Source organism: Mus pahari, chromosome 2, assembly GCF_900095145.1.
Source record: "Mus pahari chromosome 2, PAHARI_EIJ_v1.1, whole genome shotgun sequence".
Classification (NCBI taxonomy): Eukaryota; Metazoa; Chordata; class Mammalia; order Rodentia; family Muridae; genus Mus; species Mus pahari.
The window spans coordinates 114,116,583-114,131,178 of NC_034591.1; the positions used below are offsets into that span (position 1 = coordinate 114,116,583).

A 14,596-nucleotide genomic window follows, 5' to 3' on the forward strand; every position below is an offset into this window, starting at 1 on the left:
TGAGCTAAGAATGACTATGTCTGGGAAAGCACCTGAATGTAGCATTTTGCAAAAATGATTTGTTTTATAATTTGCCGCAAACAGTAATAGACTTAAAACATTTAAGAAAACAATTCTACTTCAAATGCTGAAATTTTGGGGCTGGAAGGATGGCTCAGTAGTTCAGAGAACTGGCTGGTCTTCCACAGGACCAGAGTTCAGTTCCTAGCACCCACATGGTGGCTTTCAACCATCTGATACTTAAATTCCTGGGAATCTGATGCCCTCTTCTGGCTTCTGTGGGCACTGTATGCATGTAGTACACAGACATATATGCAGGCAAACTCATACATATAAATATGATAAATAAATATTTTAAAAGATAATTTAAAACATTGCAAATTCTAGACACAGTTGACACACACATTTAGATGCTGTTCAGTGACTAGCACTACTTGGTGGGCATCATGGGAAACTCTCGAATCTGAGAAGTGCTTACCTTCACTGCATAGTAATGGACTCCATAGGTTGGAAGGGCTTCTACTATTTTCATATACCTAAAGAAATGAACATATTGTAAGCCCATCAAAACAGTAAGAGGGCCCTTTGGGAAAAACTGATTTCAGGAAACACAATCTGCTTCTGCTTCCCTCCTTTACCCGTGACTAAGCTCCTAGACTCAAGCAAACAGAGAGTACTAACCCCTGTGTAGAGTAATGTGGTTTGTACCTTATGCAACAGTCAGGGGCGTTCTACCAAAACACATACAGTGAATGGCTATACAACTTACAAATAGATTGCATTAACACTGCAAACTTTAAATCAATCAATCAATCAATCAATCTATCTATCTATCTATCTATCTATCTATCTATCTATTCTCTCATTCTCTCTGTCTCTCTGTCTCTCTGTCTCTCTGCCTGTCTCTGTCTCTGTCTCTGTCTGTCTGTCTGTCTGTCTGTCTGTCTGTCTGTCTGTCTCTCTCTCTCTCTCTCTCTCTCTCTCTCTCTCTGTCAGACAGGGTGACAGGGTTTCTTCTTTGTATAGCCCTGGCTTTCCTGAACATCCTTGCTCTGTAGACCAGGTTAACCAAGGAGTCAGAGTGCTGTGATCAAAACCATGTGCCACTATACGTAGCCTATTTATGCATGTTATGTGTATGGTATTTTGTATGCATGCACATCTGCACACCAGAAGTGGTCATCAGAATCTACAGGACAATTATGAAAGGCTGTGAGCTTCTGTGTAGGTGCTGGGAATTGAACTTGGGACCTCTGAAAGAGCAGCCAGCTCTGCTAACTGTTGAGCAATCTCCCCAACCCCACATTTCAAATATTTTTTTTAAAAATGCAAACACTTAAGATACAAACAGTAGGATCAACTTTTGAGCTAGGTATGGTGGCACATGTCACTGCTTCTATTTTTGTTCAAGAAGGCACTGTGTACCTTTAAAGAGTGGGCTGAACTGAGTGAGAATTCTTCGTCACCTGGGAAATGAAATCCCTATTTAGCTTGAGGGGACTTTTCCTCCTCAAGATAAAATAAGGTTTTTATTTATTATTTGAAACTTTAATACAATATATTTTGATCACGCTCATTTCCAATTAGAATGGGCCCACATCAAGCAGTGATACAGATGCACAAGCTTGAAGCGGGGACTTGAACCCCGCAGACAAACAGTCAGTGGTTGTAACCATGCAACAAGGACCAGGAGAGGTCAACAGGATTCTTTCAAGTCAGGACCCTGCCTAACGTGCACACCTGCCTTCAGGGAGATTATCTTTCCATCCTTGCTCCATCGCTGGCACTGTCCTCTACCCCACAGTCCTGGAGCACGTACAGTGAGCGGGAATGTCAAGAGATCAACCTTAGAACTGCTGGCTTCTACCTTCTGCCCTGAGCATCACAGTGTGTCACAGAAATGAGACTGGTGAAGAAGACTGTGTCCTCACCAGGGGACAGGCAACCCGGCTCCTTGTCTCACTTCTCACATATGACCTATGTCGTTCATACTCTTTCTCATAAAGTTACAGCCCTCGGGAGTTACTTTCTGGCTTCTAGAACAGCCTTGAACTATTACAGATTGTTGGTCTTCATAACTTTCAAAAACTTAGAAGTTACTGTATCAAGGGAAGAGTGTTTAATAAATCAATGGTACCTCTATACTGTGGCAGACAATGGGTGTAGTGGCACTTAGATTCCCAGCAGCTAAGAGGCAGGTAGAGCCTGGGATTCAAAGCTATCCTTAGCTACTTAGTGAGTTCAGGGTCAGCCTGTGTACATGAGACTATCTATCTATCTATCTATCTATCTATCTATCTATCTATCTATCTATCTATCTATCTATTCCATCTATCTATCTATCTATTCCATCCATCTATCTATCTATCTATCTATCTATCTATCTATCTATCTATCTATCTATCTATTCTATCTATCTATCTATCTATCTATCTATCTATCTATCTATCTATCATCAATCTATCATCTATATGTCTGTATTGGATAGTTTTATGTCAGTTTCACATAAGCAAAAGTCATCTGAGAGAAGGGAGAACCTCAATTAAGAAAATATATCCATAAGATCAGCAATCCTGTAGGGCATTTTCTTAGTGACTGAATGTGGGAGGGTCCAGCCCATTGTGGGTGGTAGTAATCCTGGGCTGGTAATCCTGGGTTCTATAGGAAAGCAGGCTGTGCAGGTCATGGAGAACAAGCTACTAAGCAGCAGCCCTCCATGGCCTCTGCATCAGCTCCTGCCTTCAGGTTCCTGCCCTGCTTGAGTTTCTGTCCTGATTTCCTTTGGTGATGGACACTAATGTGGAAGTGTAAGCTGAATAAACCCTTTCCTCCCCAAATCCCTTTGGTCATGGTGTTTTGTACAGCAGTAGAAACCCTAACTAAAATATCTACCTATCTATCCATCTATCCATCTATCTATCTATCTATCTATCTATCTATCTATCTATCTATCTATCTATCTATCTATCTCAACTATCATCCATCTCTCTCAACTATGATCTGTTCTTGGTAGTAAGAGGAAACAGGGCTCCAACAGCAAATGTATTGTGAGTTCCATCCAAAGTAGAGACACAAACTGAATTTCCCTCTTCTCTCTGAAAATGCTGGAAGGTTTGGCACCGCCATTCCTGAACTCAAAGCTAAGTCACCTTATCCATGCCCAGAATCATCCTCACCATTTCCTAAGTGTCCAACACTTCCTTCTCTGTTACCTGCCCCACACCGGAGAGCACCTGAACTGGTAACGCCCACTTAATGGAATCACAGTGATGTTTTCTTTAAAACTCTATTTAGACAAGAAGAAAAAACGATACTTACTGGACCACAGCTTGACCCCGAGTGAGACCTTTGATTTTCAAATAATGCTCAATCACTCTGTCCTCACTGCAAAAGAGGGAGATAAGCACGGTGACATGTGTCTTTCTGATATCTAGATTCCATTTCTATCTTCTCGGGCAGCCACTGGAAACCTGAGAGGAACATCCTCACTTGGGAGGCAAAGCGGCCTCCTCTGCTGTTTCTGTCCGACCCCACCCCATTGTCAGCATGTGACTACTCCCATTAGGACCTCTAACTTTCATATAAGTAAATGATCTGCATTCATATTTTAAAGTGTTGTTAACTAGGAAAGGAAACATGTTGAAGTTCTCAAATGGAAGACTAATATTCTAGATCCATCAGACTAGATGCAAAGTACAAATATTAAATACTAGTTGGAGGTCATTGTTGAGGTAATTTTGAGCCTAAGACCTATTCTCCTGTTGATTTAGAAAGAGATGTAGCCCAGTTGGTAGAATGCTTCACGCACAAAACCCAGGGTTCAATCCCTGGTACCACATAAACCAGGCATAGTGGCCCTCGCCTGTAATCCCAACACTTGGAAGACAAAGGCAGAGAAGCCAGAAGTTCAAGGTCACCCTGAGTTACAGACACGGTACCAGGAGGCCTGGGATGAGACTGTTTGGTTTTTTCTTAAGTATCTGAGTCTGAATCCCATCTGAAATACTCTTATTACCATTTTGGACATTGTGCTGTAGAGAAAAGCCTCTGATCTTATCCTGGAAGGGGAAAGACTTGGAAATTTCAGCCTTTCTTCAGACCCTGCTCTACCCTACACTTCAGCTAACTCTTCAGTCACACTCCGGGTGTAGCCGTGAGACTACAGGCAACACTCTGAGATCAATCACCTCCCAGCCCACCCCACTCCACCCCCCCCCCCCCCCCCCCCCCTTTTTTTTAAAGAGACTTTCATTTAACAATGATTTGTTCAGAAGTTTCCAGCGTCTGAATGCAGTGTAGGCTCTGTATCTAATTTCACCATCCCAGCTTTCATATTTAAAGTTATCAGAATGGGATGTTTTATCATCTTTATTTCATAATTTTTCTGTGTGTGCAAAAGAAGGCCATTTTCAAGCTTTGGAGACTGAAACCACGGAAAGTATGTTTACAAGTAATTTAAAAGGAAAAAAAACAAAAAACAAAAAACAAAGAAATTCGCTTTCATCTGCTAGTACTCAGTGCTCGGAGGAGGCCCTGACCTCAGCACGGGGCTGTCTTGGCTTACCAGTAAGCGAGCGACGGATGTTCCTGAAGGGTTTTGGTTGGAAATACTGGCAGTGTCTTCAAGTCTTTCCTGGCATTCTCATCGCTGGAAAGAAACCCAGTGTATTAGTATCAGGCTGTCACCTGAAGAGACATCCAATCAGGCTTTTGGATGAAGAAACCTGAATGGTTATTGTAGGACCTAAGTCTCTGTTACTAGAGACGGCCCTACAATGAGACAACTGCATCATATACTTTGGAGTCTCCAATCCTTTCTGTGAGCATCGAGTTCATTACGTAAGATGAATGGGACTGAAGACATTTTTCATATTTTACTTTTACACGGTATAATCACATTCTACTATACATGTCTCCACACTCTGGTAGCATCATTCCGATCACCTCCAGGAGCTCCTAACATTCAGTGTGTTGGAGCACCGACCTCCACAGGACCACTCACAGACGGTCTACAAGTTCTTCAATATAGACATCCCACGATAAAAAGGTTTACAAAGACACTGCTGTCATTCCTGACCCTATCATCCCCTGAAGGACAATAAACCGGCTTTGCAAAGTTAATCGCTGTAGAAATCTCTGGAATATATGAGGGAGGGAATATATGTGGTCTTTGTGGGGAACATGTAATACGAGCTAGTGAGATCTGGTCGTGTGCTATATGAGAGAAACGTTTCTCTAGCTATCTCGAGTATTCAAGGAGGAGAAACCATGATTCTAGGAGGTCTATTAGCTCCTAGGAAGTAGACTTGAAAAGGTGGATCACAATCCCAAGAACCCTGGTGTTCTCTACACAGAGTCATGCTTACCCTCCCTCTCCCCAATGGCCACATCTTCCTCTCTTCCTATTAGCTACACTTTGTCGAAAACACTAGGCACTTAGCAGTGCATTTAGGGGCATTACTGTCCTGGTGGTAGGCTGGGTGCCACTCTTCTCATGCAGGAGGCATCATTATGCTCCATGTTTTTCTGGCAAAGCTGTGAGGTTCAGAGATGCTGGCTCTGTTGCTAACTGTTCATGGCCACTGTGTTGAGGAGAAGTGCATTTGAAGTCAGTCCACTTGGCTCCTAAGGCCGGGTTCTTAACCACTGTGCTCTAACCCTGACTCGCAGCTTTCCTCCCAAGGTGCTGGCCTTAGAATGCTGAGCATTCTCAACTCTGCAAAGGCACAACCCCTTATACCTTCTGATGGCTGACTTGGTTTGTCAACATGAGGAGCTTTAGAAACACCAGAAAAACACACATCTGGGGTTGCATATCAGGCTGTTTCCTGGAAGGTTTAAATGAGGAGCAAAAGTCCACTCTGAATGTGGGTGGTGCCATCCCATGGGCTGAGGTTATGGGCTGATGAAGAGGGAAAAGCCAGCTGACTGCCATCATTCACCTGTCTTTGCTTGCTGACTACAGATACAATGTATTTAGCTATTGCACGCTCCTGCTGTCTCGACTTCACTGCCATGCCTTCCCTGCTATGATGGACTGCACCCTCAAACTGTGAGCCAAAATAAAATGATCCTTCCTTAAGTTACTTCTTGACTGGTTTTTAGTCACAGCAATGAAGTAAGTAACTAATATGCACCCTTCCGGGAGATGCAAAGGCAACAAGGCAACTTATAGATGGAGAGGTTTACTTTGAGCTCACAGTTCCAGAGATGTAAGAGTTCATCACCGTGATGGCGGAGAAGCATGGTAGCAAGCTCCAGATGTGGCAGCTGAAGCAGAAGCAGAGAGAGTGCTCACATCTGGATTGAATGTAGGAAGCAAGGAGTGAACTGAAGATGACAAGAGTCTTTTGAAACCTCAGTGCTCTCCCACAGTGGCATACTTCCTCTGTCAAGGCCACATCTTCTAAGCCTCTTCCAACAGCCACCAACTAGAAACCCAGTACTCAAATGCCTGGACTACGGGGCACACATAGCTCATTAAAAACCACCACACTTCCCATAATACTGAAACACACAAACCTCCTTGTGGAGGACCATACATTGGGTCCAGAGTGAATTTCCTTTCACACCATTCATCTAGACCCCATAGACCAAGGGAACATCCATATTTTGGCAGGGATTCAAAAGAGAAAGAAAAGAGGAGAAACAACAACCAACTAGGGACCAAAGCATGGGCTCCACCTGTGTGGCCCACACCTATCCTCCATCCGTGTGGCCCACACGTACCAGTTTGTATTAGATATTGCTCACTCCTGTTACCTAGTTGAAAAGCTTCTCCTTGGGCCTGCAGAGATGGATCAGTGGTTAAGAACACTGGCTGCTCTTCCAGAGAACCTGGGTTAAGGTCTCAGCACCCACACAGCAGCTCACAATTGTCTATAACTCCAGTTCCAGAGGATCAGACACCCTCACACAGGGAGATGAAACACCAGTGCACATAAAATTAAAAATAATTATATGGCGGGCCGGAGAGATGGGCTCAGCGGTTAAGAGCACTGACTGCTCTTCCAGAGGTCCTGAATTCAATTCCCAGCAACCACCTGGTGGCTCACTACCATCTGCAATGGAATCTGATACCCTCTTCTGGTGTGTCTGAAGATAGCAACAATGTACTCATATACATAAAATAAATAAATTAATTAAAAACTAATTATATGAAAGAAAGAAAGAAAGAAAGAAAGAAAGAAAGAAAGAAAGAAAGAAAGAAAGAAGGCTTCTTTGATTTCTGGTTTTGTCTATTCTAGAGATTTCTACAGAGATGAATTTTCCAAAGATGGTTGGGTGAGCCAACTGCATTTGAAGGATGGTAGGGGAAACTACAGAAGAACGACAGCAATATCTATGTAAATCATTTTATCACCCGATATTTATGCTGATGATCTTGAGGTGGGCTCCACGTACACTCAGTGTGTTTTCCTAAGAGGAGCATTGGGGGCCGACTTAAAGGTGAAAGACTCAGCTCTCTTTTTTTTTTTTTTTTTAAAGATTTATTTATTTATTATATGTAAGTACACTGTAGCTGTCTTCAGATACTCCAGAAGAGGGCGTCAGATCTTGTTACAGATGGTTATGAGCCACCATGTGGTTGCTGGGATTTGAACTCTGGACCTTCGGAAGAGCAGTCGGGTGCTCTTACCCACTGAACCATCTCACCAGCCCGACTCAGCTCTCTTAATCACTGCAGGAAGTGAAAAGTCTCCTGGCTCCTGTTCCTACATAAAAACACTCTGTCTACTCACTTGGAATCGGAGCAGTAGCACTTAATCAAACTGACAATCTCGGAAAACTGGTTTGCACTTCCAGAAAAATCAAAATATACTATAGTCCATTTTTATTCATATTAAAGGTCAGCTGTCAACTCTTAGGATTATTATTTATTTTCTTAATAATTTCATGCTCTGTGCTTCAATTCTCCCATCCCCACCGCACTCCCTTCTGTTGATTTTTGAGACCAGGGTCTTGCTATGTAGCCCAGGCTGGCCTCAAATTCATGATCCTCCGGTTTCTGACTCTCTAATACTGTAGTGCCAGGCAGGAGCCACCATACAGGGCTAGGACAGAGCTTTTGGCAGTTGCTCAACACCAACAACCCATACATACTACTGTATTTCAGATGCAGGTGAATCACAAGGCATGTTTCAAGAACCCACGTTCCCAGGTCAACACCTAGAATCTCTTTGTTTTACAGTTAATTTTGTGACAATGAGACTTCAATAGACTGGAAGTTGTTATTTCTCATCCATTTACCCATTCAGTTGCAATAAGTGTAACATTTATGCTTAATGTGAAGAACTTCCATACGATGTACTTATTGACTTTTAAGTTATAAAAATGATTAGTGTTGGAGAGATGGCTCGGTGAACACTTGTTCTTGTAGCAGACTTGGGAGCACCCACATGGAGGCTCGCAACCATCTGCAATTCTAGTTCCAGGGAATCTCCAGTTCCAGAGACCCTTTTCTGAATTCTGAAGGCAGTAGGCACCACACACATGTGATACACACACACACACACACGCACCTGCACACACACACACTCATATACATAAAATAAATGAGAGAAAACTTCAAACAAGTTATAAAAATGCAGTCAAGACAAGGAGAAAAGAGTCGGGGGGAAAGAAAGGGAGGCATTGTATCCACTATTCTATCCAATAAACTCTCAGATGAGAGTACGCACTAATGGATACTTGTAGCTCTGACACTTTGGTCCTATGTCCCACTCAGAAGCAAGCATCTTAAACACTGAGCTCATCAGTGCACACCATGGCTGCCAACTCAAGCGCATTCTATGTCTGGCACCCAAACAGAGAAATAGCTATGTGTTTCAAATGATAAGTACCGTCTGGTGGAATTTTCGTACATGAATTTTGGTCTCGGAGTTGTCATTCATGCCAAGATCTCTCAAGAATGATTTCTATTCTAGACAGCCAGAAGAACCTCTCCCCATCATAAAGTGTGATGTTTATGCTGTCCTCCTTTGTTGTAAAAGGTGGTGTTGCCTAGAAATGCTGGCTGAATAAATCAATAAATTTCTAAAGGTTAGTCATGAGCTATCCTGCTAAGCAATGAATATTCACTCTTTAAGTGTCTTCTTCTGGGGCTGGAGAGATGGCTCAGTGGTTAAGAGCACTGACTGCTCTTCCAGAGGTCCTGAATTCAATTCCCAGCAACCACATGGTGGCTCATAACCATCTGTTATGCAATCTGATGTGGCATGCAGGTGTATATAGAGCACTCATATACATAAAACAAATAGGGTTTTTTTTTTTTTTGAAAGAGCTTTCTTCTGTACTAATCAATCACTGGGGGTGGGGGTGTCAACTAATACAGACACATTAATAGGAAAGCAGAGTAGGAATTATTTCAAGGAGTTCCAGTTTAAAGAGAAGCCAGTAGAGTTGGAGAGATGGTTCACCCATGAAGAATATACACTGCTCTTACAGAGGAACTGAGTTTGAGTCCCGGCCTCCATCTTGGGTGATTCACAACCACCTATAACTCCAGCTGCAGGGCATCAAACACACTCCTCTGAACTTAAACACCAGCATTCATATGTGCACAGCCCACACAAACACACAGATGAGCACATACATAAAAATATCATATACTTTTTAAAGAAGAGGAGCCAACAATGAGAAGATCATATGCAGGGGCTTTGCACTCGTGGACTCAACCAGCTATGGATTGAAACTATGAAATCCTGAGTCTGTGCCAAACACAGGCTGACTTCTCCTGGTCATTATGGTATAAACAATACGGTAGCTGTGACCTACATGACATTTTCATTGTGGTAAGCATAATTCATGTACAGGTGATTCAAAGTAAACAGGACTGTGTGTGGGTTACAGGCAAACACTAGACTCGTTTATACAAGGGACTGGAGCATCTGCAGATTTTAGCAGAAAGGGAACCAGTTCCTCGTGGGCACCAATATACTACTCTGCTTCAGTAGCAAAGCAGCGATGGGTCACGGGGTGGAGGATGGGGCGAGTGCAGCAGTGGTTTTATTTATACGTGTTGTAAAGGAGCATAGGTGGCCCTGTGCGTGTGCTAGGACCTGTAGAACTACACAACGGTTGTCTGTGGACTTTTATCACAAACGTACCACAGGTCTGCAAGAGATTGCTATTAGGAGATGTCATGGATGGGAAGGAGACGAGCTAGAGAGGAAGTCTGCATTCACTGCTCAATTTTCCTTTAAGTTTAAACTCTTTAAAAAAAAAAAAAAAAAAAAAAAGGCAGGCGGATTTCCGGGTTCGAGGCCAGCCTGGTCTACAGAGTGAGTTCCAGGGCTACACAGAGAAACCCTGTCTCAAAAAACCAACAACAACAACAAAAAAGTCTACAAAGAGCAAAAAGAAGAAAGAGAACTCCTTTAAGTTGGTGGCTTGTCTTCCTTCCTTCCTTCCTTCCTTCCTTCCTTCCTTCCTTCCTTCCTTCCTTCCTTCCTTCCTTCTTTCTTTCTTTCTTTCTTTCTTTCTTTCTTTCTTTCTTTCTTTCTTTCTTTCTTCTTCTTTCCTCTCTCTCTCCCCCTCTCCTTTTCTCCTCTCCCCCACTCCCCCTCTCCCCCTGTCTCCCTCCCCCCCTCTTCTTTCCACCAGGCTGGACTTGAACTCAGAGATCCACCTGCCCCTGCATCCCGAGTGTTGGTATTACAGGCACATGCACCACACCCAGCTATTTTTTCAGTTTGGGAAGGAAGACAAATGCGCCGAAGCCTCCTTAATAGTCACAATTAAGGAAGGAGCTGTTATTGGTGTGTTTTGGAAAGAGGGCAGAATATTGTTCTACAAGGCACAGTACAGCTCCCAACTGCGAAGAACTCTCTCACTCCACTGTTTGTAGAGCTAAGGTTAAGAAGCCCTGAATTAGAGCATCCCCCCAAAATCTGAGGTTGTCAGGTACAAAGCGGTAGTGTGTGTGTGCCCTGGTGTTCACTAGAATACAACTCCTCTCCCAGCAGGGTGGGTTTGTGGTGCTTGCCTTTAATCTGAGGACTTGGGACCTAATAGGAGGATCCGGAGTTTGGTACAGAGTGAGTTCAAGGCCAGTCTGGGCTACAAAAGATGCTGCCTCAAAACAAAATGAAATGAAACAACAACAAAAGAAATTTTAAAGATGAAGCAAACAGGAGGAGAATAAAGAGGAGCAGGAAGGGGGAGGAGGAAGGGGAGGAGGGAGAAGGGCAGGAGGAGGAAGGGGAGGAGGAGGAAGGGGAGGAGGAGGAAGGAGGGTAGAAGGAAGGAGAGGAGGAGGAAGGGGAAGCAAAAGAGGATGCCATCACAGATTTCAAGCATGGTGACACATGCCTGTAATCCTGCCATTAGGAAGGCTGAAACCGAGGAGGGTCTCAAGTTTGAGGCCAGCCTGAGTTACATAGCATTTCCAGGCCAGGCCAGCCTAGGCTATACAACTAGATCTGGTCTTCAAAAATAACAAATCGTAGGTAAGAAAAGAATTCTGAGAACTCTATCCCACTACTTTTTTGAAGCCTATCTTTCATGTCCTTCCAGTTATAAACATTGGAGATCTTAGATAGAACTTTGTAATGTGAGTGACACATGGAAACAGGTACTAGAAACTCAAGTGGGTGCTGGGGGGGGTGGCACCTGTAACCCCAGCACTTGAAGGTTGAAGCAGGAGGATCATGAGCTAAGGGAAAGTCTAGGGTACACAGCGGGACTCCTAGAAAAATCTAACCCTGAAATGGCAAGATAAACTGGCAGGAGACACTGAGGCATGACGGTAAATAAAGGGGACCGACCCTCAAGCAAAAGATAGCAAGAGTGAATATAGCACAGCTTTCCTTGACCAAGTTCAAACTAAGTTCATCCTAAGTTCAAACTATCAAAACGAAACTTTACTAGCTACACCTAGCATTCCAAACAACACATCTTGGTAGAGCAGCCTTAAACACGCTTAAAACACACCAGGCTGGGGAAATAGCTCAGCTGGTAAAATGCTCGCTGCGCAAACAGGAGAACCCACGTTTGATCCCCAGAACCCACATGATAAAGCTGGGCACAGTGGTACACAGTCACAGTCTCAGTGCTAGGAAGGTGGAGACAAGCAGATAGCTGGTGCTCCCCGGCCAGCCAACCTTGCCTATTGTGAGAGACCCTGTCTCTACACAAGGTGGATCCTTCCTGTGGAATGGTATTGAGGGTGACCACATGTGTAAGCAGGTACATACACACCAAACACATTAACTCACACTTGACAGAATTACCTGAGACCACGAAAGTCGTGATATTTATTAAATAGTATTTTTGGCAATGCCGATCACATGGCTGAGTGGAAACTACTGCTCACTCTTCGCTGACATTTCTTTCCATAAAGTCAGACCTGGACATACATGAAGGGGTGAGGATTTTAATCTTTAATCTTGCCATCCCTTAGGTGTGGGGCACCCATCACATGGCCCAATTCAAGGCATCACCACATGCAATAAAGAATGAAGAAGCGCCCACTCTCTCCCGTAGGCAGAAGCTGAAATCATCTCCATTCCCAATTAATCTAGTTGGCCCGTGTTGAACTGCGTGCTAGTGGTAAGGGTGCCTGAGATGTGTGCTTTTCATTTTGTGGGGCCCCAGTGTGAAGTTCTAATAGTGTGAAAGGGAGATTGGACGCTTGGGAAAGGTGATCAGTGATATTTCCCCAATCCCAGAGAGCTAATTTTTGATAGGCAGGACTGCTGCATGACAATCGTGTGGACAGACAAACAAGCAGCTGAGCAAACAAAAAAGTCCAATCCTGCAGAGTTTTATGCAGAATATCAGAATTTCACTCAAGAATTGTCCTTCATATCAAACATGGTGGCAGGCTACTACTGTTCATCTGAAGTCTCACTGGAAGTCTGCATGTGTGTGTGTGTGCATGTGTTCTTCTCAGCTTAACTTGGCTTCCAGTTTAAGATAATTAATTATCAGTATAAATTGTACGTAGTGTAGGGTGAAGGAGATGTGTAAGTAATTTATGTAAGCACGGAATCAGGGCCTTCTCCAGGAACACACAGATTCCCAGGAGAGAACACAGACTTGCTTCTCTGTATCAAAAAGGCCTCCTTTCGCCAGTTTCAAATCTGATGTGCTGGGTAGAACATACGCTCTTCATAACCCCCATGATTCCAGTTTTCGACAGAAACTTTACTTAACGCTAGAATACATCCAGAGAGTCATCTCTAATACCAAGGAACAGCAAGCTTTGACATCTAACAACAACAACAACAACAACAACAACAACAGCCCACGGAAGAATCAAAGGAGGAACGAGGCAGACAGCCAGGCAGATAAATGAGGTCAAAACTTCAACAAACTGCAGCAAAGAAGGAATCCAAATGGCCAACAGATAGAAGAAAAATATTCAACAACTTTAGAATTCTGGGAAAAGCAGATTCATCTTCAGTGAGATCCAGGTAGACATCATACAATCAGACTTTTGAAACCGTGATTCCATCTAAATTATCCCTAGATAAAATTCAATGGGACCTCTGATCCAGGTTTTCATGAGGGTCAATTATTAGTAAGGTCCTTTGGAAATTTGCATACCTAGAAACATACAAACTTGCGTGAGGTTTACACCAGTATTGCTTACAGTAATACACACATACATGAAAATACATACATACATACATACATACATACATACACACATATGCAATAATATAGGCGGAAAGTATAATGTAGTACAATGCCTAGCATGTATGAACCCTGGGTTTGATTGTCAATGTTGCATAAAGTGGGAGTGAGTGCACATAGCTGTGGTCCTAGCATGCCAGCGGTAGAGGCAAGGAGTGTCAGAAGTTCAAAGTCACCTCCAGTTACATGAGTCCTCAGAGACCCCAGGAGCATGAGATCCAGTCTCAAAAAACAAAACAAACAGCCCCTCCCCCCAGCATCTCCTAAAACTAGGCTCAATAAAATTGTAGTTTATTCATGTAATGGAGTAGCACATAGCAAAGAAAATAGACTAGAGCTACATATAACATGGATGAATCTGACTAACATGAAGCAAATAAACATCATGGCCTGGTACTGTGGTGAATTCTTGTAATTCCTATACTTCAGAGGTTGCCACAGGAGGATTCTAAGATCAAGGCCAGTCTGGACTATGTATTGAGACCCTGTCTTAAAAACAAAACAACAAACAAAAAACCCCAACCAACCAACCAACCAACCATTCCATATAAGATTCAAAGTAAGCAAAATGAAGCCAGACAGCATGTGAATGCCTCTGAGAACAGATGTGGCATTGTATTGGCATGGGATGGGAGAGGAGGAGGGGTTTGAGGAGGGAGATGGGGGATGGAGTGGGGAAGGGTGTGTGACACAATGGTGATGACAGGGGAGAGTCCTGGAGGCTGTGGTTCTGTGGATGCACAGTCTCTACTTCTTGCTGCATATGGCTTGTGCATTTTTACACACTCCTCAGTAAAATAATTTACAACAGGTCCCACCAAACATGGCCAGCAAGTGCACTTATAATGGGAGTGCGGTGAAGCTAAAGCAAGAGGGCAGAGCCACAGCCCAGAAGGGAATCCAGCAAAGGACCATTATTCCAGAGGGTTAATTCCGATCGTGTTCAGAATTTAGG

The 14,596-nt window shown here is 43.4% G+C and overlaps 1 protein-coding gene across 3 annotated transcripts in view; it reads right to left on the bottom strand.

Moving 5' to 3' along the window:
- Positions 1 to 14,596, bottom strand: part of Frmd4b (FERM domain containing 4B) — a 191,469-nt gene that overhangs the window by 38,257 nt on the left and 138,616 nt on the right. For all 3 annotated transcript variants that reach the window (XM_021190022.2, XM_021190025.2, XM_029534273.1), the window contains exons 8-10: positions 4,565 to 4,648; positions 3,319 to 3,384; positions 479 to 536 (exon numbers count right to left, since the gene is read on the bottom strand). In XM_021190022.2, the coding sequence (XP_021045681.1) occupies positions 479 to 536; positions 3,319 to 3,384; positions 4,565 to 4,648 (208 nt within the window). The remainder of the gene's footprint in view (positions 1 to 478; positions 537 to 3,318; positions 3,385 to 4,564; positions 4,649 to 14,596) is intronic.